Source organism: Lampetra planeri, chromosome 14 (assembly GCF_965212315.1).
Source record: "Lampetra planeri chromosome 14, kcLamPlan1.2.h2, whole genome shotgun sequence".
In the NCBI taxonomy this organism is placed as follows: Eukaryota; Metazoa; Chordata; class Hyperoartia; order Petromyzontiformes; family Petromyzontidae; genus Lampetra; species Lampetra planeri.
The window spans coordinates 10656211-10679980 of NC_136120.1; the positions used below are offsets into that span (position 1 = coordinate 10656211).

At 39.4% G+C, this 23770-nt stretch overlaps 1 protein-coding gene across 6 annotated transcripts in view; it reads left to right on the forward strand.

Moving 5' to 3' along the window:
* The window catches only part of LOC144722373 (uncharacterized), a 32877-nt gene extending 17181 nt beyond the window's left edge, over positions 1 to 15696 (forward strand). For 5 of the 6 annotated variants that reach the window (XM_078600580.1, XM_078600578.1, XM_078600583.1 and 2 more), the window contains 10 exons: positions 1978 to 2008; positions 3575 to 3608; positions 3794 to 3849; positions 4632 to 4665; positions 7007 to 7070; positions 7574 to 7596; positions 10612 to 10649; positions 10965 to 11042; positions 13054 to 13209; positions 14760 to 15696. In XM_078600580.1, coding sequence (XP_078456706.1) covers positions 1978 to 2008; positions 3575 to 3608; positions 3794 to 3849; positions 4632 to 4665; positions 7007 to 7070; positions 7574 to 7596; positions 10612 to 10649; positions 10965 to 11042; positions 13054 to 13209; positions 14760 to 14894 — 649 coding nt within the window. In that variant the 3' untranslated portion in view covers positions 14895 to 15696. Of the gene's footprint in view, positions 1 to 1977; positions 2009 to 3574; positions 3609 to 3793; positions 3850 to 4631; positions 4666 to 7006; positions 7071 to 7573; positions 7597 to 9677; positions 9838 to 10611; positions 10650 to 10964; positions 11043 to 13053; positions 13210 to 14759 lie in introns of those variants that run through there. The other variant, XM_078600584.1, reaches the window with a different exon arrangement.
* The last annotated feature ends 8074 nt before the right edge of the window (positions 15697 to 23770 follow it).

Sequence of the window (23770 nt, forward strand, 5' to 3'; positions counted from 1 at the left end):
AAAACATGAACAAAAAACATCTTAAAGTGAATATGTGACTAAGTGCAAACAGAAAATCCAAGAAAAGACAGCAAAATATTGCAGAAAAAACACCGTACACCAACGCTGTGTGCAAAAATCCCAGTGGGATGCAAGTCAAATAACAACAACAACCACAAGACAACTTAGATTAAGGCCATCAGTCTAACTCTGTACTACAACAAACAAACATGGCTAAACCAATACACTTTTCGAAATCACCAAAATAAAGCCATGAAAGCAATGAAAAAGCAATCATAGGAACTGTGACGGAATTTCCAAGCAATGCACATAATAACGTAGACCAGCGGTGGGCCAATCGTCATCTCCCAGATGCCGCTCTATGGAAGGCGCCATAACGTAGAACGTAGTGTCACAGTAGCAAAGAATAATGAATGTCTCCCGTGTTTTGCCAAAAACTGTCGATATATACTTTTTGGTTCTTTCGGTAAAGTCACGTAGGTAGCTCTTTTCAGAACTCATGGGTACCTGTTGGCTCTTGGTCTGTGACAGGTCGCACAATCCCTGACTTAGACAATTGCATGGAATGGCTGTTGTTTGTGGAAAAAAAACGGTGCATGCACTTGTGGAGCAATTCATTTATTTCGGGAAGAATATAGGTGCATCTTCTTGGATCTTTCGGTAAAGTCACGCAGAAGGGAAATAATAAAATAATAAAAATCAAACATAATACAATTCTCACGACGTTTCGGCCACAACACAAGCAGCCATCCTCAGGTGAAGAACAGAGCTGTCAGAAAGACAGCATCCTAATGAGAGGCCTTTCCGACAGCCCTGTTCTTCACCTGACGACGGCTGCTTGTGTTGTGGCCGAAACGTCGTGATAATTGTATTGTTTTATTTTTTTTATTTTATTGTTTCCCTCCTACGTGACTTTACCGAAAGATCCAAGAATATGAATCCCTGCAGTCACGAAAGTTTTAAATCGAAAAAAAGAACATGGGTCTTTAAAATCCTACTTTGCCAAGAGATAGCGAGGTAGCTTGAAGTCAAACTCCCGAGATCCTTGGTTCACTGTCAGGTTTCGGTCTCCTGAGATTAGGCCAGGTCCTCAAGTGTCATGAGTTTATGGTCTCGGCTAAGTGACCAATGACCGGACACAATAAACACAATGAAATTTGAAATTTTCGCCAAATTTGGCAAAAAATTTTGTTCAGAATATTGTTTTTTTTAATATATAGTTTAATTTCCAAGCAATGCACATCTGTATAGCAGGATGTTTTGGAAAGTGGAGCACCGCATGTGCGGATAAGGGGTCATTGGAAGTGATCTAAAAAATACCTCTGCAATATAACCTTCCAATATCACCTATCAATATCACCTCCCAATATCACCTTCCAATATCACCTATCAATATCACCTTCCAATAATCCTTCCAATATCACCTTCCAATAATCCTTCCAATATCTCCTTCCAATATCACCATCCAAAAACACCATCCAATATCTCCTTCCAATATCACCTCCCAATATCACCTTCCAATAATCCTTCCAATAATCCTTCCAATATCACCTTTCAATATCACCTCCCAATATCACCTTCCAATAATCCTCCCAATATCACCTTCCAATAATCCTTCCAATATTACCTTCCAATAATCCTTCCAATATCACCTTCCAATAATCCTTTTAATATCACCTCCCAATATCACCTTCCAATATCTCCTTCCAATATCACCTTCCATTGTCAACTTCCAATGTCACCTCCCAACGCATACTCTTTGACACAATGTGATGCGTTGCACTCTGAGAGTTTTGAAAGGACATTCCTTCGCACCGCGAATTGATCCCCAGAGCACAAGTGTAAACCAAATCATGAAATAGACAAATGATAACGCCTGCCTTGCCTGGATAGACTCCAGCAGAAACTGCACTTTTGTCTACATATTTCAGACTGTTCTTTACGCTCATGTAATAACATCCCCACGTGTCTTTGCAGACGTAAAAGTGACCAGGCACCAGCAATCAAGGTATGCACCTAATTGCTGTTTGAGATTTATGGAGTAACTGGGTGGTCCTGCATGCTTCCCTCCATGTCCACGTGTCGTCAGTTTAAACCAGCCATCCTGAAGCATGTGTTGGGGATAATTATGAAACAGGTAGGAGGGGGAATGCTGTCCTGGTGTAATGGTTAGCACACTGAATTTGTGTGGATGTATGTTGTACTTATTTTGCACGGTACGTCGCCAATCGCGCTAATCGGATGTGTTAGGGAAGGACAACAAACTAAAGACAACAATCAGTTCGAAAGCAAGTTACGTTAAAGTCACGTAGAAGGGAAATAATAAAATAATAAAAATGAAACATAATAAAATAATTCTCACGACGTTTCGGCCACAACGCAAGCAGCCGTCCTCAGGTGAAGAACAGGGCTGTCACCTGAGGACGGCTGCTTGCGTTGTGGCCGAAACGTGAGAATTATTTTTATAATGTTTTATTTTAATTATTGTATTATTTCCCTTCTACGTGACTTTACCGAAAGAACCAAGAAGATGAATCCCTGCAGTCACGAAAGCTTTACATCGAAATTCAAGTTACCTTTTCAATCGAGATTATTTAAAAGTGCGTCCCTTCGGGGGCGTTTCCTAATATCGGAAGGAAGAGCGGTTCCACGGGTTGACGCCGTCGATTCGATTTCCCCGCTTGGCAGTTGAAACAATGGGACGAGTTTCTTAAATCCCCCGCCCCCTGCTACCCAAGTGTGGTGGGGTAAACTGTAGGTCCTCCCACATCTAGCCAGCGTGGAAGAGTAGACCAAATACCCTCCAGAGGGACTCTCTATAGAGGCTACCTCCAGTAGGGGGCCCCTTCTGCTAGCAGTAGTATGAGCAAGGCATTGCAAGGCTGAGCCTTTATCTTTTATCAAAACACATATCCCTCCTCCAGAGGTTGCCAGCTCTCCATGCTTAGCGATGTGTTATGGCACACATGTGCAAAGCGCTGTGCACTACTCGTGCCTTGTCTACGCTTATCCGAAGACAACTTAGTTTTGTATCATGTCAAAACGAATTTGTATTTGTGACAGGTACAAATTACAGCCCCTTAAGTCAATCCACAGCTGGATGACTGGCTTCCCAACGCCATGCGACACATGGGGGCTTACTTGACCATACGTCACCGTACTGGTCAGTGCATTGGTGAAGTCAGGGAGCGTCAGTGTTGGAGCATAGCACAGTGCTACAATGGATTTGGCTGGACAGCTGCCCGCTTACAACGTAGCCACATAGCTGGCTCCAAGCACCTGTGGCTTGAACGGTGGCCGTTTGTGAACGCTTTCTCCGGGCTCAACCCTGTTCAGCTCCTGACATCTTATGAAATCGGACACATTCTGAGTGATGTGGTTATCGGGTACATAGTCATTTTAGATTAAACAATTTGGAGATGCACTTTGCAAAATGAGATTCTTGTTATTGCATGGACGTAAAACACGTTAAAATTCGTCTTCTGCTGAAAGTGTATGGTACATATTAACATTTTTATGTGGCGTTTCTGACCAATGTTATTAACATGTTACATTCGTGTCTCTCTCGTTGAAGAAAGAAGAAATCAATGACTGTGAAGAAATGCAGGGTAAAAAAAACCAAGTGCACATTTTAATAAATGTAAACACACACACATTTGGATATATTTTAACAAAGTACAGTTATTACTGCATATATCATATGTCTGAAATGTTTCACTTTACAAAATGGATTCCAAAATGTGTTTTGTATTCATCCTGTGATCTTTATAATTTTTATTTTGTTTTTATATAGGGCCAACTCCAAACAAACTGGTCATTCCCAACCAACTTCCTGGTCTAATCGCTCTGGTACATTTCACAAAACAAACATGCTCATTATTGTGCCTATATGTACACTATATTATTGTCACTGTCGTGACTTATAAACAATTTAAATATCGTTTGTTCCTTCGTTTCTCAATCCGCTTGTCCTGGGGAGGGTCGTGGCGGCAGCGTGTTGAGTAGTGGCCGTCCAGACCTCACTTTCCCCTGGCGACAGACTCCAGTACTAAATGACTATACACTATACACTTCTTACACTATACACTACTAAACACAGACTCTAGCTCTTCCTGGGGAATTCCCAGGCGTTCCCAGCAGAGGTCGCAAACAGGTTTTGATTTCTTACCCGTACCCGGCCGCACCAGGGTCGCAAACCGGTACCCGTACCCGGCCGTACCCGTACCCTACCCGTACCCGGCCGGGTACGGGAAGGGTACGGGTATCGGGTACCTGATTGCGACCTCTGGGATGAAGCCATGTTGCAGGCGCGGGTGGGTTGATTCTAGGAACTTGAATTGTGAGAAGAGACAAGACGTTGGGAAATGAGTGACAGTTACTCACCAGTGACTCACGGCTTACCCGTACCCGGCCTCACCAGGTTCGCAAACGGGTACCCGTACCTGGCCGGGTACGGGTAGCCGGGTATCGGGTAGGGTACGGGTATCGGGTACCCGGTTGCGACCTCTGGTTCCCAGGCCAGGCGAGCAACATCGTCCTGCTTACGTGTCCTGGGGCCGGCCCCGGGGTCTTCGCCCAATTTCAATATGGGTTATTAAAATGTCTGTGTGGATTTTGTGTTGTCTTGGAAGGGAGGTGATAAAGGAAAGTTTAAAGCAACCAACGGTACGTACTTTACAATTACATGGAGGGGGGGATTTATTGTTACTACAAAAACAATTTTACATACATAAAATGTATTTGTTAAACCGCAAATGATTAAAATAAATAATTTACAGCCCATCACTAATAAAAAAAAATCCATATGTCCCCGTTTAATTATCATCATCATCAGCAGCAGCCTTGGTCATTATTCTGCCGGATGAAGTCCTCACCATGCCATGTTGGTTGTAGGGGTGTTTTCACCATACTTCACCATGCTGGTTAGTGCAGGTTTGTCAAGGACGTTGTGCGGAACCAGTTAAAATATCACTCAGCACTGGTGACAGCCGTGGCTGAGAATTGAATTAATGTTTCCAGGGTTCATAGCACAGTGCACTAACCACCACGACTGCATGTGATAATAAGTGGTCAAATGCAAAAGCCTTTGAGTACTAGTTGTTATAGGGATATTGCTTTCAGTCGTAAAAAAATTAACTGCGGTAATTTATTTTACCACACGATACTTACTGCTCACATTGACCGTACGTGAGCCTACAAAGCCCGCCTTGATTTTTTTTCTCGTCTCGGGTGACACACACGCAGATGGCTTCTTTGAGTAACCAGTATGGCAGCATGCAATGGCAGTGACTTCATCAGCATATTTTCCACGTGTAGGGCGGCATGCAGCGTTGCAGTAGATCTGGACCTGATGAGATCCCAGCAGTGGTGCATTATCACCGATCGCCTTCGCATCGCAAATATCAATCAATCTCACCGCGTGGCTTTTCGCGCTTGTGGCTGTAAGCTGTTCGGCGCAATGTGCGAGGTCTTGTTCCACGTTCCGGAAGCTTCGATTCAGCAATTCTTAGCTCAGTGGAAATGCCAAAAGACGTTTAACCTAAACGATATGAGGCGTCCCAAGGAAGCACAGGCCAGCTTTGTAATTCTAGATTTGAAGCTTTCGTGACTGCAATGATTCATATTCTTGGGTTTTTTCGGTAAAGTCACGTAGGTAAAAAATTAAAATTGATCAAAGTAAAATAAAAATAAAATCACGACGTTTCGGTGGCAACACAAGCCTCCGTCTTCTGGTGGAACCGTCACAGCACGCTCGCTGTATCAAATAGCGCACATCAAGTAAATGATACAGCGAGCGTTGCTGTGACGGTTCCACCTGAAGACGGAGGCTTGTGTTGCCTCCGAAACGTCGTGATTTTAATTTTATTTTAATTTTACTTTTGTTAATTTTATTTTTTTTACCTTCGATTCAGTCCGTGAGAAAGCTCCGAGGACTAACGGTGGCGAAACGCCGGACATTTCGCTGAACAATGCACGGCGCGACCGGAATACACATCGGAGAGCTTGTAGATAATTCAATTCGCTTGTGCACGCCGCTTGAGAATGGACAACCCAAGGCAGAGATGTAGCGCACATTGAACTGGTCACGAGCCACCGATGACCGCTGGTCTCTCTGGCCATTACCCACGTTTTATGGAAATAACACACTTTGTCCTGTCCATTCTCACAGACGTGAGGCCTAACACAGTTGCCAAGCTCAAAATGCGCCATCCCACATCGCAAACATTAACTTTAAAAATAAAGTACAAATACGGGCTGTGTGGCATCAGTTATGAGGGAATGCATTCATCGCACATAAGACAGATCAGAATGCGACAGATCATTCAGACACTGTCTCCCCGACAGACCTGTTCTTCACCTGAGGACGGCTGCTTGCGTTGTGGCCTAAACGTCGTGAGAATTATTTTATTGTTTTATTTTTATTATTTTATTATTTCCCTTCTACGTGACTTTACCGAAAGAACCAAGAAGATGAATCCCTGCAGTCACGAAAGCTTTAAATCGAAAGATCAGAATATTATCAACCAAGATGGAGCAATAATGCTTTATATATATATTTTTAGCACTTTGACCACTCTGGGATGAAAAACGAAAGTATCATAAAACACAGAAATGGGAAATTGTAAAAAAATAAGTAATGTTTCACATTGTGACTGCCTCCAACGGTTGTGACCTATTGATTTTCAATTAAAAAAGCAGGGAATGGAACGCCTCCGAGAGTAAGTCCACAGAAATTTTGGGAGAGATGAAATGAGTTTGTTTGCAAGTGCTAGGCGGATGATTCCATCACAGAAACGAAAGCTGTAGCAGCGGCTTGGGGGAGACCTTCATCTAACAGTAGATTGAACATGGCTGATGATGATGATGATGACGCAAATAAAACATTAAAATTCATGTTCATTTTATTTTTATCGGAGCTGCACAATGAGTTGATTGTTTCCGTTATTTTGCTAAAATTAACTTTTTTCCCTGCTTGCAACTGAAAAATGACCTTTATGCATTGCAGGACCAAGAAAAGTGCCGGATGTCAGTGCACAAGCGTCTTCTCCTGCTAACTCAGCTGGAGCCAAGTGAGTCACCGTATTGATTTGCTTATTCTATAATCATTGAAATACATCACATTGCACTATATACACGTTAAATTTCGATTTAAAGCTTTCGTGACTGCAGGGATTCATCTTCTTGGTTATTTCGGTAAAGTCACGTAGAAGGGAAATAATAAAATAATAAAAATAAAACAATAAAATAATTCTCACGACGTTTCGGCCACAACGCAAGCAGCCGCCCTCAGGTGAAGATCAGGTCTGTTGAGAAGACAAAATTCGGGTTGACAGACCTGTTCTTCACCTGAGGACGGCTGCTTGCGTTGTGGCCGAAACGTCGTGAGAATTATTTTATTATGTTTTATTTTTATTATTTTATTATTTCCATTCTACGTGACTTTACCGAAAGAACCAAGAAGATATATACACGTTGTAAGAGGTTTCAACATTGAAACAAACCTGGTACGTGATAATGTCATGGAATTTACGTGACAATTTAATTAACTTATTCCCCTTATTTTTTTTTTTAGAAATGGACGACTGGCACTAGCTGGTAATTATATTTACACGCTTTTATTTAACTCACTCTGTCTGTTGTTGTCGTTGTTGTTGTATCCTAAAATCTTCTAACTCAATTTTAACCCACTTCCCAATGTGGTATCGACTGCAAACTTGGTATACTATGTCATACTGATGACACTACTATATTCTATCAAAAAAAAATATTTTTAAACATTATTTTTTAATGTTATGTTTCGGCTTGGGTCGAATTGTCCATGCTCAACTGATGTTGGCTGTAAATCACCACGGCCCCTTGCGTTATGGCAAGCTTCGGGGCCACTTTCTGGAGTCGTGGATTTCTGCCATTACGAGTAGGGTACATTTCATTAAAGTGTGTCTTTAAAAAAGTTTTTTTTAAATATTACTAATATCATTATTATTCTCGCAATTTGTCCTCGTAATGTATAAAGATACACAGACGAAGAACGTAATCACATTATCTTGAGAAATACGTGAAAACATTTGCTGCTGATTAGGAATTGTGATAACCGAATATCATAGGACTATTTGGGTACCCGTATAGAATTATACAAGGATGTTTCAGAAAAATAAACATACATTTATCAATAATTTAATTGTACACTTCTTGGAATGTACCGACTGGTCGAGATGTCTTGTGACCGCCGTTTAATCTTTAAAACTAAATTTGTATTGAATTAAAAGTAAATTTAATTAAAAACAAAAAACATTTTGCGAGGGAAATAAAATGTTCGGGTCAATTAATTGGGGGTCACAATACATCTGGACCACCCCGTACGATTTGCTCATATCCTGTTGATTGAGGGTGCTTCGGTATTTAAATATACTTCTGTAACACAGGTCGATATATTTGTTTTATTATGGAGTAAATAGGACATGACCCTTGTACACGCACGCATGAAGCGCGCGTGTCAATCCACTGCTGGATGACGACATGCCCACGCCGTGCAGGACATGAGTGTTAGTAGACCATACTTCACCACGCTGGTCAGTGTGGGTTGGTGAAGGTGGGGAGAGCGCAGATCAATACATAGATGAGCGTAGGTTTTACCCTTTGTGGGAATTAAACAGGTGTTAAGATGTTCAAACACCAAATAAATACATATTGCACGGCATCAAGTCTGCGTTAACCACACGTACTTGTGGAAAAATGTGCGCAAAGAAAAGGTTTGATAATATAGATTTGAAGCTTTCGTGACTGCAAGGATTCATATTCTTAGGTTTTATCGGTAAAGTCACGTAGGTAAAACATTAAAATTAATAAAAGTAAAATAAAATAAAAATCACGACGTTTCGGAGGCAACACAAGCCTCCGTCTTCAGGTGGAACCGTCACAGCCACGACAGCTGTATCAAGTAAATGAGAGATTGCAGGAGCTACCACTCCGTTTATATAATGGTTGGAGAGGGGGGGAAGGGCCAAGTACAGCACACTTTTTATTCATATGGTAAGGTGAGGCTTAAGAGGGTGAGCCTTTGTTATGGAGAGGTACGGTTTGTGACTCAACCTGGCCTACCTAACAATAGTTTGAAAAAAAACAACTAAACATGGTAAACCTGTGATAGTTGTCTGTCAAATAAGATTGGCCAAATAAGTGTGAGAAATCATATCATCTACTGGTATATATTTAGGGGTGACGGCGAAATTTAGTCCTTTGGCCAGTATCGTTTTTAGATTGTCAGAAATTGGGATGTTAATGTTTTACGTACGTGACTTTACCGAAAAAACCTAAGAATATCTGATAATATATGCATTCTCTTTGGTTCTTTCGGTAAAGTCACGTCGGTATAAAATAAAATACAATTTTAAATTAGGTATTTTATTTAAAAGAAAAGAAATTTGTATTTTATATCTACGTGACTTTACCGAAAGAACCAAAGAGTATGGATTCCTGCAGTCACGAAAGCTTTAATTCAATATATGCATCGTCTTATTTGAAAGTGATTGGCCTACTCCAGAGACAGGCTTCTATATGGGCTTGTCTCACCAGTTGTTAGACCAGAGAATTCCAAAAAGTGAACATTACACAGGCAATACACGTGTCAACTTTTCATATATCGGGTTGAGCAGTTATATCTTATTTTTTTTTATCAGTTTGATACTGGCAGGAAGGTCCCATCGATAAAAAAATTAGATCTTTCTACACTGCCCTCTACTGCCCTCTACAACTGCTACTACATCTACTAAACCGGTCTCGTGCAAGACGGCTGTCCATCCAAGCACTATCCAGGCTCAACCCTGCTGAGCTGCCGAGGTCTGACGGGATTGGGCATATTCCACATGGTTTGGTCATAATCTTCATTGTATGTATACGCTATGTATATGTGTGTACAGATTATGGCCACGAGATAGGAAATGTAGCACATGAGAAAAGATTTCAGTTTATTTATTTATTTCAGTTCCAGTTTTCAGTTTATTTGGTATAGCCCTGTGAGCCATTTGCTCTTGAATCGGGTGCAACCGCAACAAACAAAAACACGAACAAGAAAACATCTTAAAGTGACTATGTGCAAACAGAAAAATCCAGGAAAAAACTGCAAAAGTCTTCTATAAAAAGCACCGTACACCAACGCTGTGTGCAAAAATCCCAGTGGGATGCAAGTCAAACAACAACAACAACAACCACAAGACAACTTAGATTAAAGCCATCAGTCTAACTCCGTACTACAACAAACACAATGACGGTGCCCTTGCACAATTCTGCTTTAGAAGCAGTAAGCTGTTTACTTATTGAAACACCCGCATAGTTCATTGGATGTTAGCGCATAGTAGGTTTCAAATTGTTTACGCAAAATGTATTATTGGACAGATTCATGAGTTTCTCTACAACATTGCTTAAAATACAAAATAATTTGTTTAATCTTTGAATCTAGCAGCATTATTATAAATGACATGTGCATGGATTGTTTTTGTTGTATTGTTGTTACATGTAACTTTGATGATGAAAAATATGATATTTAAGTTTCTAGACATACTAATGTTTTTTTATTGTTTTGCCTTAGAAATATTTTATATTTGTGTGTTACAGATTCCTTGAATAATATGATGAAATTAAGAAACAAAAATGTAAGTATGTGACAATTGGCAGTTCTTAAATTCTGGATCAAAATACGAAAACACAAGTATTTTAACTCTGGCAATTTACGTTTATATATTTAATCTACACATCTGTTTAGCTATTGAAATATGGGAAAACAATACTATTTCACTAAATCTTTTAATTGCGCTTGGCTGTAGATCAATAATAATACTTAACAAGTAAATCTTGAGTATTGGTCCGTATAAATAAACCGGTACGACTAATTTTTCGCTTTCTTTGGCGGTAGCGATTTCTGGTCTGGTCCACGGACTCAGAATGATTGTCATCTTTTACATCTTTAGGACATGGACTCTCAGACCTGGTACACAAACAGCTGTGATCGACCTAAAGCTGCGAAGGCGTTGGAGAAAATGGGAAAGGTATGAATGATTTCATTTTATCTTCAGTACAATCTGCGACATTAGTTGCTTGTGTTTTTTTAACTATTAGTTTTGTACACTTATTTGCGATACCATGAATAGGCATGTAATGGTTAATATATTCCAAGAACACAGGATGAGATGTTACTATCCTTTGTGCAAGCATTTCCAAGAGTTCATGAACAGTGAGCCTGGTGAAATTTGGGGAGCGCATCGTCAGTAGTGAACCTTTGGTTCCTAGGGTGTTTCGGCCTTTCACACTATACACCCTCCCCAAAGGCGGCCAGAGACAGGGTGATCAATCCTACGCTTGCGTCCCATTCCCAATTAGTCATAGGAGTTGCCTTGTTGTTGATAGCCAACATCCCATTACTTAAGATGAGGATTTGCATTGATAGATATTGCTTAAGTTCCTGAGCAGATCAAAGCACCTTGCATTACATCTCATCACAGCCATTGCAACGCCGTGCAATAGTTTAACCAAGGTGACCCCCAGTGACAGCTCTATGTGAAGTGAGCTGCATGCAAAAATGTCCTGCAAATGGGCATTAAGCTGTCAGTAAATGGGCGATGTTGCCACGGGGATTTCCCAATTAATTTGCAAGTAGAAATCTGTTGTTGTGCGTACAATACATGATTAATCATGTTTAATTGTAAATTAAATGCAAAGTGATTAATTTTAGATTTGAAACTTTCGTGACTGCAAGGATTCATATTCTTAGGTTTTTTCGGTAAAGTCACGTAGGTAAAAAATTAGAATTAATAATAGTAAAATAAAAATATTATTTTTTATTTTATTTTAATTTTACTTTTATTAATTTAATTTTTTTACCTACGTGACTTTACCGAAAAAACCTAAGAATAGGAATGTGATTAATTTGTTCTCGTGGCGAAAACTGGACTGTACAAAAGAAACAAAAATGTAATGTTGTAGTTTAGCGGAACGCATTATTCATGGACTCTAAAGATCATGTCGCCGCTATTGTACCACACCCATACATCAGTTTTTCTTTAATGAGATACTCAATCTGTACACATGCATTATCTTTCGATTGAAAGCTTTCGTGACTGCAGGGATTCATCTTCTTGCTTCTTTCGGTAAAGTCACGTAGAAGGGAAATAATAAAATAATAAAAATAAAACATCATAAAATAATTCTCACGACGTTTCGGCCACAACACAAGCAGCCGTCCTCAGGTGAAGAACAGGTCTGTCGAGAAGACAGCGTCTGAATGTTCAGACGCTGTCTTCCCGACAGACCTGTTCTTCCTGGTCTTCACCTGAGGACGGCTGCTTGTGTTGTGGCCGAAACGTCGTGAATATTATTTTATTATGTTAAATTTTTATTATTTCATTATTTCCCTTTTACGTGACTTTACCGAAAGAACCAAGAAGATGAAACATGCATTATCGTTTGTCTTTTTACACATTCATTTAAAATGCCGAGTACTCAGATAATCTGTATCACTGCGTAATCACCCCCCTCTAATAATCTTATAATCTGGAGCATAATAATTTACACTTCTAAGACACCTTCGACCCAGAGGTCATAAGGTGCTGTACAGAACACAAAACAACCCACAAAAAAAACATGCAAGCTTACAGCAATAAAATGCAACCCCAAAAACGAATTATTACAATAAGTACAAAAAATTCCCTTAAAAAGAATTTGCGTCTTAAGGCGGGATTTTAATGAAGCGAGGGAGTCAGCAGAGCGAGCATCCTGTTGAATTTCGATTTAAAGCTTTCGTGACTGCAGGGATTCATCTTCTTGGTTCTTTCGGTAAAGTCACGTAGTGACGTAGAAGGTAAAATAATACAAATATAAAGCAATACAATTCTCACGACGTTTCGATTGCAACACAAGCAATCATCATCAGGTGTGAAAACTACAGCTAATTTTCTTGCTGTGGTTTTACTCTTGCTGGAACACATCGGCATATTTGTATTCACACGTTTAGATTCTTAAAGTGTATAAATGTTTCATGATCCTGTACCGCATGCCCTGCAGAGCGGCGCTTTCCTGGTGCGGAAAAGTGCTCAGGCTTGCAAGGATCAACCGTACACACTTTCGCTACTCTACAAAGGCACGGTGTACAACCTGAGAATTCGATGGATGGAAGGTGTTTCCAAGTACGCTCTGGGTAATGAGAAGGAAGGGGAGGAGGTAAGAATACATTGGGTGATGAATTATGGAATGATTTCTGACCCACGTATTCCTCAAATGGGAGATGCTGTGGGTTTACTCTCCAACACACCGGTTTGCTGAAGTCGTAACTAATTGGGACAGATTGTTTAAGTGACAAACCTTATTCATTGACCGTGTCGGGTGGCGGTGGGTTAACGACACATTTATTTTTACGCGATCTAACCCAAAAACTTTTTACTCTTAGGTTTGTTCGGTAAAGTCACATAGGTACATAAATAAATAATAAAAGTAACTAATAAAAAATAATAGAAAAAATTTGATAAATAAAATATTTTTTCTTTTCTTTTTTATTAGTTTTTTTTACCTACGTGACTTTACCGAAAAAACCTAAGAGTATGGATTCTTGCAGTCACGGAAGCTTTAAATCTAGAAACAAAAACTTTTTTTATGGATATTCCTCTGTCTGTCACTTTATTTCCAGCATGCGTCTCTCCTTGCCCCTTTGTGTGCTATTCACATTTTCTTACATCTCCTTTGTCACAGTCCGTGTTTCAGGTTAACATGGCATGATGGGTAATATTGTAATTGTTTTTTTTTAGGGACGTTAGTGTGCGAGTTTGAATTTTCAATTAATTTTACAATTGCACCCTTGCCTGCTGTTCCTCCCCTCTCTGTTTAATAAATGTGATCCCAGTCCACCTGCAATGCCGCCCTACATTGTAAATACTCCATAGTTTTTTGTTTGTTCCACCTACAACTATTATACATTTTATTCACGAACCTGTTGTACATGACTTTTTTTCCCCCCAAAATCTTGTTGACTGTTTCGAAAGGTAAATTGGGCTTACGCAGAACATATTCCGAAAATTGTTAACAGCACTTTTCCCAACAGTCTAATTCAGCTACGTGGGGGAATCCCTGTGCGTGCGTGCGTGTGAAGAGCAATGGTCCCATGATTAACATACCCCCGACTTATCCAGGAACCAATTAGGTCGAAGGTGCGGGGGGGGCGGGGGGTTGCCTGTAAGATCCTTTGCCCAATTTCGTCAGATCCCAGCAGGTTTGAGCCTGCATAGGTGTTGGATGGGTGGCCATCATGCGCTAAGAACAGGTGCAGTAGTAGGCGCGTAGCAAGTCCACTGTAATCCTGTACCCCCACTACCTTCCCCGACACGCACTGACCAGCGCGGTGAAGTGTGGTCAGACATCCCTCATGGCCCGCAGTGTGTGGGGAAGGCCCTTGCCATCAGTGCATTGACATCAGCGTGTGCAGGGTGATCCAGATGTAAGGTGACCCTCTATGAATTGACCCCTAACATCGTTTTCCCTTTGCATATTCATTTCTGTTTTAAATGAACCTCACTTAAAACGTATTATGTTTTAGGTAATTAAATGTGGGTCAGAATATATCTAGACCACCCTGTACATTGTACAGAGATGTGTGTATATGTTTGAGTTTTTTCCAGTTGGTTTTTACTGATGTTGGTGAAAAAAAAATGTATTGAATCATCATCCTAATTATGAAACCATGGCATACGGTGATGTGTGCTTTCTTCCTTTTTTTACAGATATTTGACAGTGTTGTGGAAATGATTGAAAATTATCAAAAAAGGCCACTCAACCTGATCTCTGGCCAACAGGGAGAGATTAGCCAATGCAAGTTGGAGTATCCTGTGAAAATTCCATCGGGTAATTGGTCTTAAGTGACTTAGCTATTAATTTTACAATGAGCCGGTTCAACTGTAATGAGTAACATTCAACAAAACACGCGATGTTAAGAAAAAAGTCTTGCAATACAATTAATAAATATAGTACTGAGGCACAATTATTGTTCTTATATTAAAGGTACATTATATTACACATAGAAGCCATGAGTAATGATACAAACAATCTAATGACTAGTTTTGCATAGCATCATTGATGCAAATTGCATCTCACAATCGCTGAGGAACCACAAACAAGCTGGAAGACTGTCAAGTGGCGAGCCGTCAATGGTCTGCAGTTCTATATGTATTAAGATGTTTTCAGCCGATTAGTGAGTGTTTATATATGTACCAGTAGCATGCTTGCTTTTGTCAATAATGTCACTCCTAGTGACAGCTGCCACTTGACATCCATACTTAAAAATGCTTTTAAGAGTGATTTTTACTTTAAGGTGAAAGTTAATTAACATATCGGACAATTTTATACGTGGAATAATACATTTGGTATATCGCAGGAGAGCTGGCGGATGGTTGGGGAGACCTTTATTTGGCAGTGAACTGACGAAAGTTGATAATAATAATGTAATTGGGATGAAGATTTGAGTTATTTTTTACAAAATGCATATGGTTAGTTTTACGCATTTTTGGGCTTTCTAAATGAATGTTATCGTCATTATTTAGTAAAACAATTATTACTCATTAAATACTTTTCTAGTTGCATAAAAGTAGTTACTTATTGTTATATGTTTAAATATAAGCACCCATGTTAATCTGAAAAATAATAAAATATTTGATACCTTTATTTATGGTCACTCTAATTTATAGTTTATAACTACACACAGACCTGGTTTCACCTGAGGACAGATGCTTGCGTTGTGGCCGAAACGTCGTGAGAATTATTTTATTATGTTTTATTTTAATTATTTTATTACTTCCCTTCTACGTGACTTTACCGAAAGAACCAAGAAGATGAACTACACACACATACAGAATTGTACCAATATCTTGCATTGGGATATATAGAGATTTTGTAGTAGAAATTATTTTAAAAAAGCCTTTTAAATGCATGTTCAAATATGTAATATGCACAGGCCTGTATGAGAAAAACATATACCAATGACACCCGCACGTGAGAATGTTAAGAGATCAGGATTCAGAATGAATAGAAATACCTCTGAGATTGAATAGTGGAAAGATGTGTGATTGTATTCAGTGTCTGTGGAAAAAAAATACCCTGTTACAGACGCAATCAACGAAACACAGGTTGAAACTACAACACTTTGAAACCCGATTTTCTTGTTTCCAATTGGTAATTATCGCCGCCGTGGGCTGGCTTATTATGAACACGATATAATAAAGTTAGCGAGCTAGTTGTCTTGGGTGTAATTTCCTGTAGAGGTACACCTGTAGAAATTTGCACCTGGTCACAGAACATGGATTACACCCGCCTAGATTTTTGCTGTTTAGTCCTCCGATGCGTTTTTGGGTTCAACTGCACGCGGTTTGACACATTACCCGGTATTTTTAAATCCTTTATATTAAGTTCGCTTGCTTGCTTGCATGCTTGCTTGCTTACGACCGTGCAAATCTTTCGGTCGTTTTTTAACCCACTTCCCGTGATCCAATCGAGCTGACATTTTCCACACAGACTCGTTGTGCGAGACAATTAATGTTCGTGAAATTTTTTTTCCAAAATTTTACACTTTTTAGGAAAAAATAAATTATATTTAATTACCAATTGCTTAATGGTGGCAGGCAATCATCTGACCCATAGGTGGCAGCCATCTCAAGCCAGAGGACGAGAGGACTCTAGCCGCCCCGCATATAAAGGATTCAGCCAGAAAACACGATGGCGACCTACAAATAATGGATGTGTGGTGTTAATGGAAGTCTAAAACCCAGTGTTACGAACTTAGTGTATTTTTCTTCTCTCAAATGTGTACAAATGTTGACGCTGCATTGTTTTCAAAAGTATACGTTTTGCAAAGTATTGCCGAAATGGGCTGAAACAGTGTAGAAGTAAATTTTGATTTGAAGCTTTCGTGACTGCAGGGATTCATATTCTTGGTTCTTACGGTAAAGTCGAAACGTCGTGAGAATTTTTATTGTTTTATATTTATATCATATTATTTTATTATTTCCCTTCTACATGACTTTACCGAAAGAACCAAGAATATGAAAATGTGTAGATGTAACTTTACACTTTTCACGTGGACACACTGTGCGTGAAAACACTCACTCATAAAAAGCGAGTTTCGTGAACGAAATATCGAAATGTCTTCCCTACTCCAAAAGTACCGTCGCAAATACTTCAATCGCATCAACGAGGGAGACCTGCGGTCCATGTATGTGGTTCAATGAATTATTGTGGTGAAAGATTGTCAGCGCCGTGATGCAGACATTGACAACGTTAATTATGTTTTTCAATGTATATATAAAAAAAGGAAACGACCTTGCTATTTTCATTAGTTTTATTTAATTCACAATATATCTCACGTCTCCGACCGTGTCGCCTCTGCCTTCCCATACCTCGTGTCGCTTCCATTAAAAAAAACGAACAATAAACAATCTCGTAGTTTCCCGAGTTATTGGAGTGCGGTTTAAAAAAAAAACGAATGAAGCCGTGAAATGAGACATCTCCTTTACTAGTGGCAAAATATAGGAATAGGTTTTTACCCTTTCAACTGGTACAAAAACTGACACCTTTATACAAGGCCTTTTGGCGTCATCTGGTCCAACACCAATGGAGACTAGGCTCTAAGAAAAGCTGTCTCGGGTGTGGACCAATCAACTTCAAGGACAGTCAAACTTAATTTTGGAGCTTTCGTGACTGCAGGAATTATTCTTTGGTTCTTTCGGTAAAGTCACGTATAAAGATAAAATAATAAATTAAATTAAATACTAGCATACGACGTTTCGATTGCAACACAAGCAATCATCATCAGGTATAAATTAAATAGAAACACAAATCTAGTATACTTAGAAATGTAATGTAATACAACAGAGAGTCGGATAACATAACAGTCAACACCCTACCTGGTTGATTACGTTCTTCCTGAGAATGCATATCATTATCAAAGTTGTTTCTTTTTGTTTGCATTTTGACTGCTTGTGTTGTGGTTATTGCAAAGATGATGCCTTGTATAAAGGTGTCAGTTTTTGTACCGGTTGAAAGGGTAAAAACCTATTACTACAACACTACCGTTGTGAGAGACATTTAAACCGTGGGCATTTAAAAGAAAAATGTGTTTGTGAGCCGTCGCCTGGACCGCACGCTTTCTCGTGTGAAACGTCTTGTACCCGTCGTTCTGGACAGCAGGTGGCGATAGTGCCCGAGGATAATTTCCTTGCAAAGGGACGACACGTGGTCAACCTATGGCAGGGGTCGGCAACCAAAATAACAAGAAGAGCCATTTCTTTCCAATTCGGTACAAAATTCAGTATTTCAAGAGCCGCAATGCATCTGAGTACATACTGTACATACGTACATATCGTCAAGAAGCAGCCCGTAAAGAGCCGCATGCGGCTCCGGAGCCGTAGGTTGCCGACCCCTGACCTATGGGGAGTGTTCTCGCCTTTTTGTTGAATGCATTTTTTCCCCGTGGCGTGCACAGATTACATTTGAGGGGCTGGCTTTAAAGGGAGAAAAAAACCACACACACACACATTTTCTGCAAGTGTGAATGATTAATGTCCAACATGTTTGCTTGGCTTTAAGCAGATTTTGCCGCACGCACTCTGCATTAGGCCCCATCAGTGGCCACATCTGCAGCATCTCACTTTACAACTTGAGCTCTTCTCATTTTATACACTCCCACTCAATTTTTCCAGCTGGTACGAGAACCATTTGTAGTCGACCTAATCTGGAAGTAGAATATGCATAGATTTTTTTTGTTGAAGAGTTACATTTTCATTTGATTTCTCATGACGGTCATGGTCCGTACATTTATTGGATGTTTTAATTGCATTCCCCACGATGGGTAAAGTCTGATGTAATATTTATCTGCGAACCGTATTTGGTCACGTGTTTGATTCTGAACATCAGCATTGGAAATTCCACTTACTTCTTACGTTGTTGGTTGAACTGAGTAATAATTGTGCCGGTTTGGGGTGCGTCACAGGGTGGTCCAGATGTTTTGTAACCCCAATTTGAATGTTCTAAAACTTAATCATTTGAAAGTAAGGTTTATTTAAAACAGAAATGTCAGGGGTCAATTAATTAAGATGTCACAAGGCATCTGGACCACCCTGTCATATGTACCTCGACGTCTGAAGACCGTTATATACGGGAGGTCAGAAGTGAATGAATTTGCAGCCTTTGTAATAGCTCGTTCGTACCGCTGGTGGCGAAAGTGCCTCCAACTCGAGAAGAGGTCCAGACAATCATCGCACTGGAGAGAGTGTCTGTGTGTGTGTGTTTTTTGCCTACTCTTCCACGCTTGCCAAACGTCTTGAGAGAGGTGAGAGTAACCGGCATTTTACCGCACTGCAGGCGACCTGCCCATCGGCTAACTGTGGTGAACCCCACTGGAACCTCCTTTGCCAGTAGCAAAATATGATAATTGTTTTTTTAGCCTTTTATCTGGTAACAAAACTGACACATTTTTTACAAGGAGTCATGTTTGCATTGACCACAATACCTGCGGTCAGAATGCAAACAAAAAGCACAACTCTGAAAATGTATGCACTGTCCTTGAAATTGATTGGTCCACACCTGAGACAGCTTTTCTTAGAGCCTAGTCTCACATGGTGTTGGACCAGATGACGCCAAAAGGCACACAACTCAAAGACAATGCACCATCAGAGTACGAGAGCTCGGGTTAAGCATTTACACCATTGGACCCTCCTTTGCCAGTAGCAAAATATAATAATTGGTGGTGAACCCATTCATGTTGCTGGGTGGACAATGGTGGTGGGGCATTTTAAGATACTTGACCTCCCCCCACCTACCATGCATGGAGATCAAACCTGCGACCCTTACACCAGTGCGTTAACCATGCTATACAGTTGCAGCGTTCGTACACATTAAAATCTGATTCTGTAAAAAAAGAACATTTCTAACCTGTCGCAACTGGTGTTGTGCACAATGTCGATGTGAATATATGCAACACGTGACCATTTGTGCGTTTGTTATTTGGGAACATCCGTGGGCAGATGCCAAATTTGGGTGTAAATAAATACACGTTATTTTTTCCAGAGTGGTAAACATTTCTTCTCGAAGCATCATCGCCAGCTGTGGGTTTTGCGGCACACACTGGAGTTGCATTTTAAGATTCCAGACAAGCAGTGTATTCTCATACAACATTTCCATGTGTTTATTCAGATAAATGTGTTAATTAACTCTCCTATCAACATTCAGTTGTTTTTCAGTAGCCACCCACAGGCAGTTGTTGAGTCCTGATTTATGCACCGTTTTCACAGTTGAATCCTGACTCTAGCTTTGGTAGGGGGAGAAAGGGCTTTCATTCAGCAGTGGATTGACCACAGCTACTGGTATTATTGTAAGATTCACTTGATTGGAAATGCGTTTATTCGATAGAAAAACAAATGTGTAATGTTTGTGTGTTTTGAACGGTGTATCATTTGTTTTTCCATCCCGTAAAATTGTATTTATTTTGTAAACATTATGATCAAGTAAAGTAGAATTATATGGACAAAAAATAGAACTTGGAGACCTGACACCACTGCAATAATTACACTGATCAACACACATTTTCTGGCATAAGATATTCCAACGGTTTTGGGGTGCTGATTCCAAATCTGGCATCAGTTTTTGTCTATCACATCAGGTTTTTGAGATATCAAATATTGCATTTTCAATAAAAACTGCAGAATAAAAATATAAAATAAATGTGGATATCTACATAAAATGATATTATAAACACATTATGCTAAAAATACAGCACCATATTTTAACACTAAAGCAGTCACTGACTTGCAACAACTTGCAATCATAAGTGACAGAGTTAATTTCGGGTAAAATCAATGAAAATGGGGTATGCCGATAGCATAAAAATGAGATGTGATAGAGCAAATCTGAGATAAGATTTGAAATCAGCACCCTGAAATTAGTCTAAAACAGCTGCAAAAGTCCAGGCCAGAAAAAAATGTATTTTTTTTGTTGACCAGTGTTATTAACTTTGCATGCGTTAGCTGTTTATACATTGCGTTGCACTTACAATTGTTTTACTTCATCATAAGTATGAATAAAAAAATGTGTGTTGCAAAGCCAGGTTGGATCGTGCCTGCACTACAAGATAAACTCCTTATTCTTTTCTAGATGTAATCCTTGATAGTTACGTGAATAAACACATCATTGAATAAGGCCTCCCAAAATCATATCGGTTATGTTTGACCATACTTCGCCACTATGGTCAATGCGGGTTGGTGAAAGAGAGGCTCAGGACCACTTTTGATGTTACTGACATCCGTCTTGACTGGGAATAGAACTGAGTTACTCGTGCAGTGCGCTCACAATCATTGACACTGCTCAACATTATAAGTCTTAATATTGGGAGAACATGTACATCTGTTCCGCAACATGTGCGTGCTATGTAATCACAAAAAATATATATACTTTTACTGTATTTTAAAAGTAATAAATATCTTCGCATTTAACGAGTGTGTTAATATTACAAATAGGATAAGTGGCTCAGTATATGCGGAATAAAATCCAAGACTTGCAAAAGTAGAACAGGAAGTCAGCGTTTTCCGTTTTGAAATGAAAACGTACATAATCACCTTTTATATTCGTAATCTATCATTTGCAGTAAGAAGAAATGTATACTCGGCGGTTGTATCCATAGCTAAAGACAAGGCCTCAAACGGCACATTCTCACTGCGTTATTCTTCAAATAGCTCCGTAAATTCTAGATTTGAAGCTTTCGTGACTGCAAGGATTCATACTCATAGTTTTTTTCGGTAAAGTCACGTAGGTAAAAAATGAAATTAAAATTAATAAAAGTAAAATAATAATATTTTACTTTTTTTTTTATAAAATAAAATTAAAATTAATAAAAGTAAAATAATTATATTTTACTTTTATTATTATTTTTTTTACCTACGTGACTTTACCGAAAAAACCTAAGAGTATAGCTCCGCAAAACTGATTTTATAACGGTGTACAATCTTCTTGGTTCTTTCGCTAAAGTAACGTAGAAGGGAAATAATAAAATAATAAAAATACAACATTATAAAATAAAAAATAAAATGTCGTACAATGTTCGGCCCTTTATCAATCCACTGCTAGACGAATGCTTCAGCGTAGCATTTCAGTCACACGGGGGGGGGGGGGTAGGGGATGAGGGGGGTTAGTGTGGGTTGGTGCCAGGTAGTGCCTACGGGTGCGTTCAAACATCGCTCGCCCACTGATGTTCGTCATGGCTGTGAGTGAACTCAGGTCACCCAGTTCATGAAGCAGTGCTCTAACAACTTCGCCACAACCTTCCCTAAAGAACTGATCTAGGCCTTTTAACGTGTGTTACCCCCTCCCCCTCCTCCCTGTTGAAAATGGAATATAGATTTACAATTGTATTTCTTCAAAGGGCAGATGAGGATAATAAGTGACTGGATGGAAATACAGTTGTTTGTTCCTGTTTCGGCCGCTTTTTTTTGTAAACATTCTTTAAAGTAGAAAGCCCAAAGTAATTCAATGCCACGTGAAAAAAAAAACTATAAATGGAAGCTCGTGAATTATCGTATACATTTGCCAATGCAAGTGCAATTTGAAGGCTTGCATAGACACTATTAAAACTAAGAGCAGATGTACACTTTACACATAACTCATCGAAGAGTACATGTGTACTCCCATACTGCGTTCAGTAAATGCAATAATATACTATTGTTTTCATGAATTGCTGCTTGCAGGATAAAAATGTAAAAGAAAAAAAAAATCTGGATACAAATATAAATAATGATGCTTCAGTTATGGACAGTGCATAATCCAATGCGTCTTAATATTAACCTATATTAATACGTGCAATATTTTCCCTAAAATGACATTAATTTAAAACGGAAGAGAAAATGATATTAACATCTTCAATTAAATTGCAATGAAATGTCGCATATCCGACAGCCATATTCGCCCTGACCAATGCACCACTCCATACCCAGTGCAGTACCACAATATTTACGTTCGATGTAAGTGCCATTTTACGTGATCATAAATCCACCTTTTGATAGACAGTAATGTATTCATAACCTTGCGTGCATTTGCTTCTAAAGTACAGCAGAGGATTTCTCCATGTGTGAAAAATAAGAATAGGTTTGACACTTTTTGGCAATGAAACAGGTGCTAAGATTTATACCATGGGAACCTCATTTGCCAGTAAAAATATGATAATTGTTTTTTTACCCTTCTATCTGGCAACAAAACTGACACCTTTTTACAAGGAGTCATGTTTGCATAGACCGCAATACCTGCAGTCATAATACAAACAAAAGACATAACTCTGATAATGTGCACTGTCCTTGAAGTTGATTGGTCCACACCCGAGACAGCTTTCCTTAGAGCCTAGTCTCACATGGGTTGGACCAGATGACGCCAAAAAGGAAAGCTGTCTCGGGTGTGGACCACTCAACTTCAAGGACAGTGCACATTATCAGAGTTATGTCTTTTGTTTGTATTATGACTGTAGGTATTGCGGTCTATGCAAACATGACTCCTTGTAAAAAGGTGTCAGTTTTGTTGCCAGATAGAAGGGTAAAAAAACCAATTATCAGGTGCTAAGATGTTCAAACACCAAATAGATATCATTTTGCAAGGAATAAAATCTGCATTCCCCATACGTACTTGTTGCGAACATGCAAACACGCATGGCCTGATAATATAAGCATTGTCTTTGAAACTGTTTGGCCTACACCAGAGAAAGCAGGCT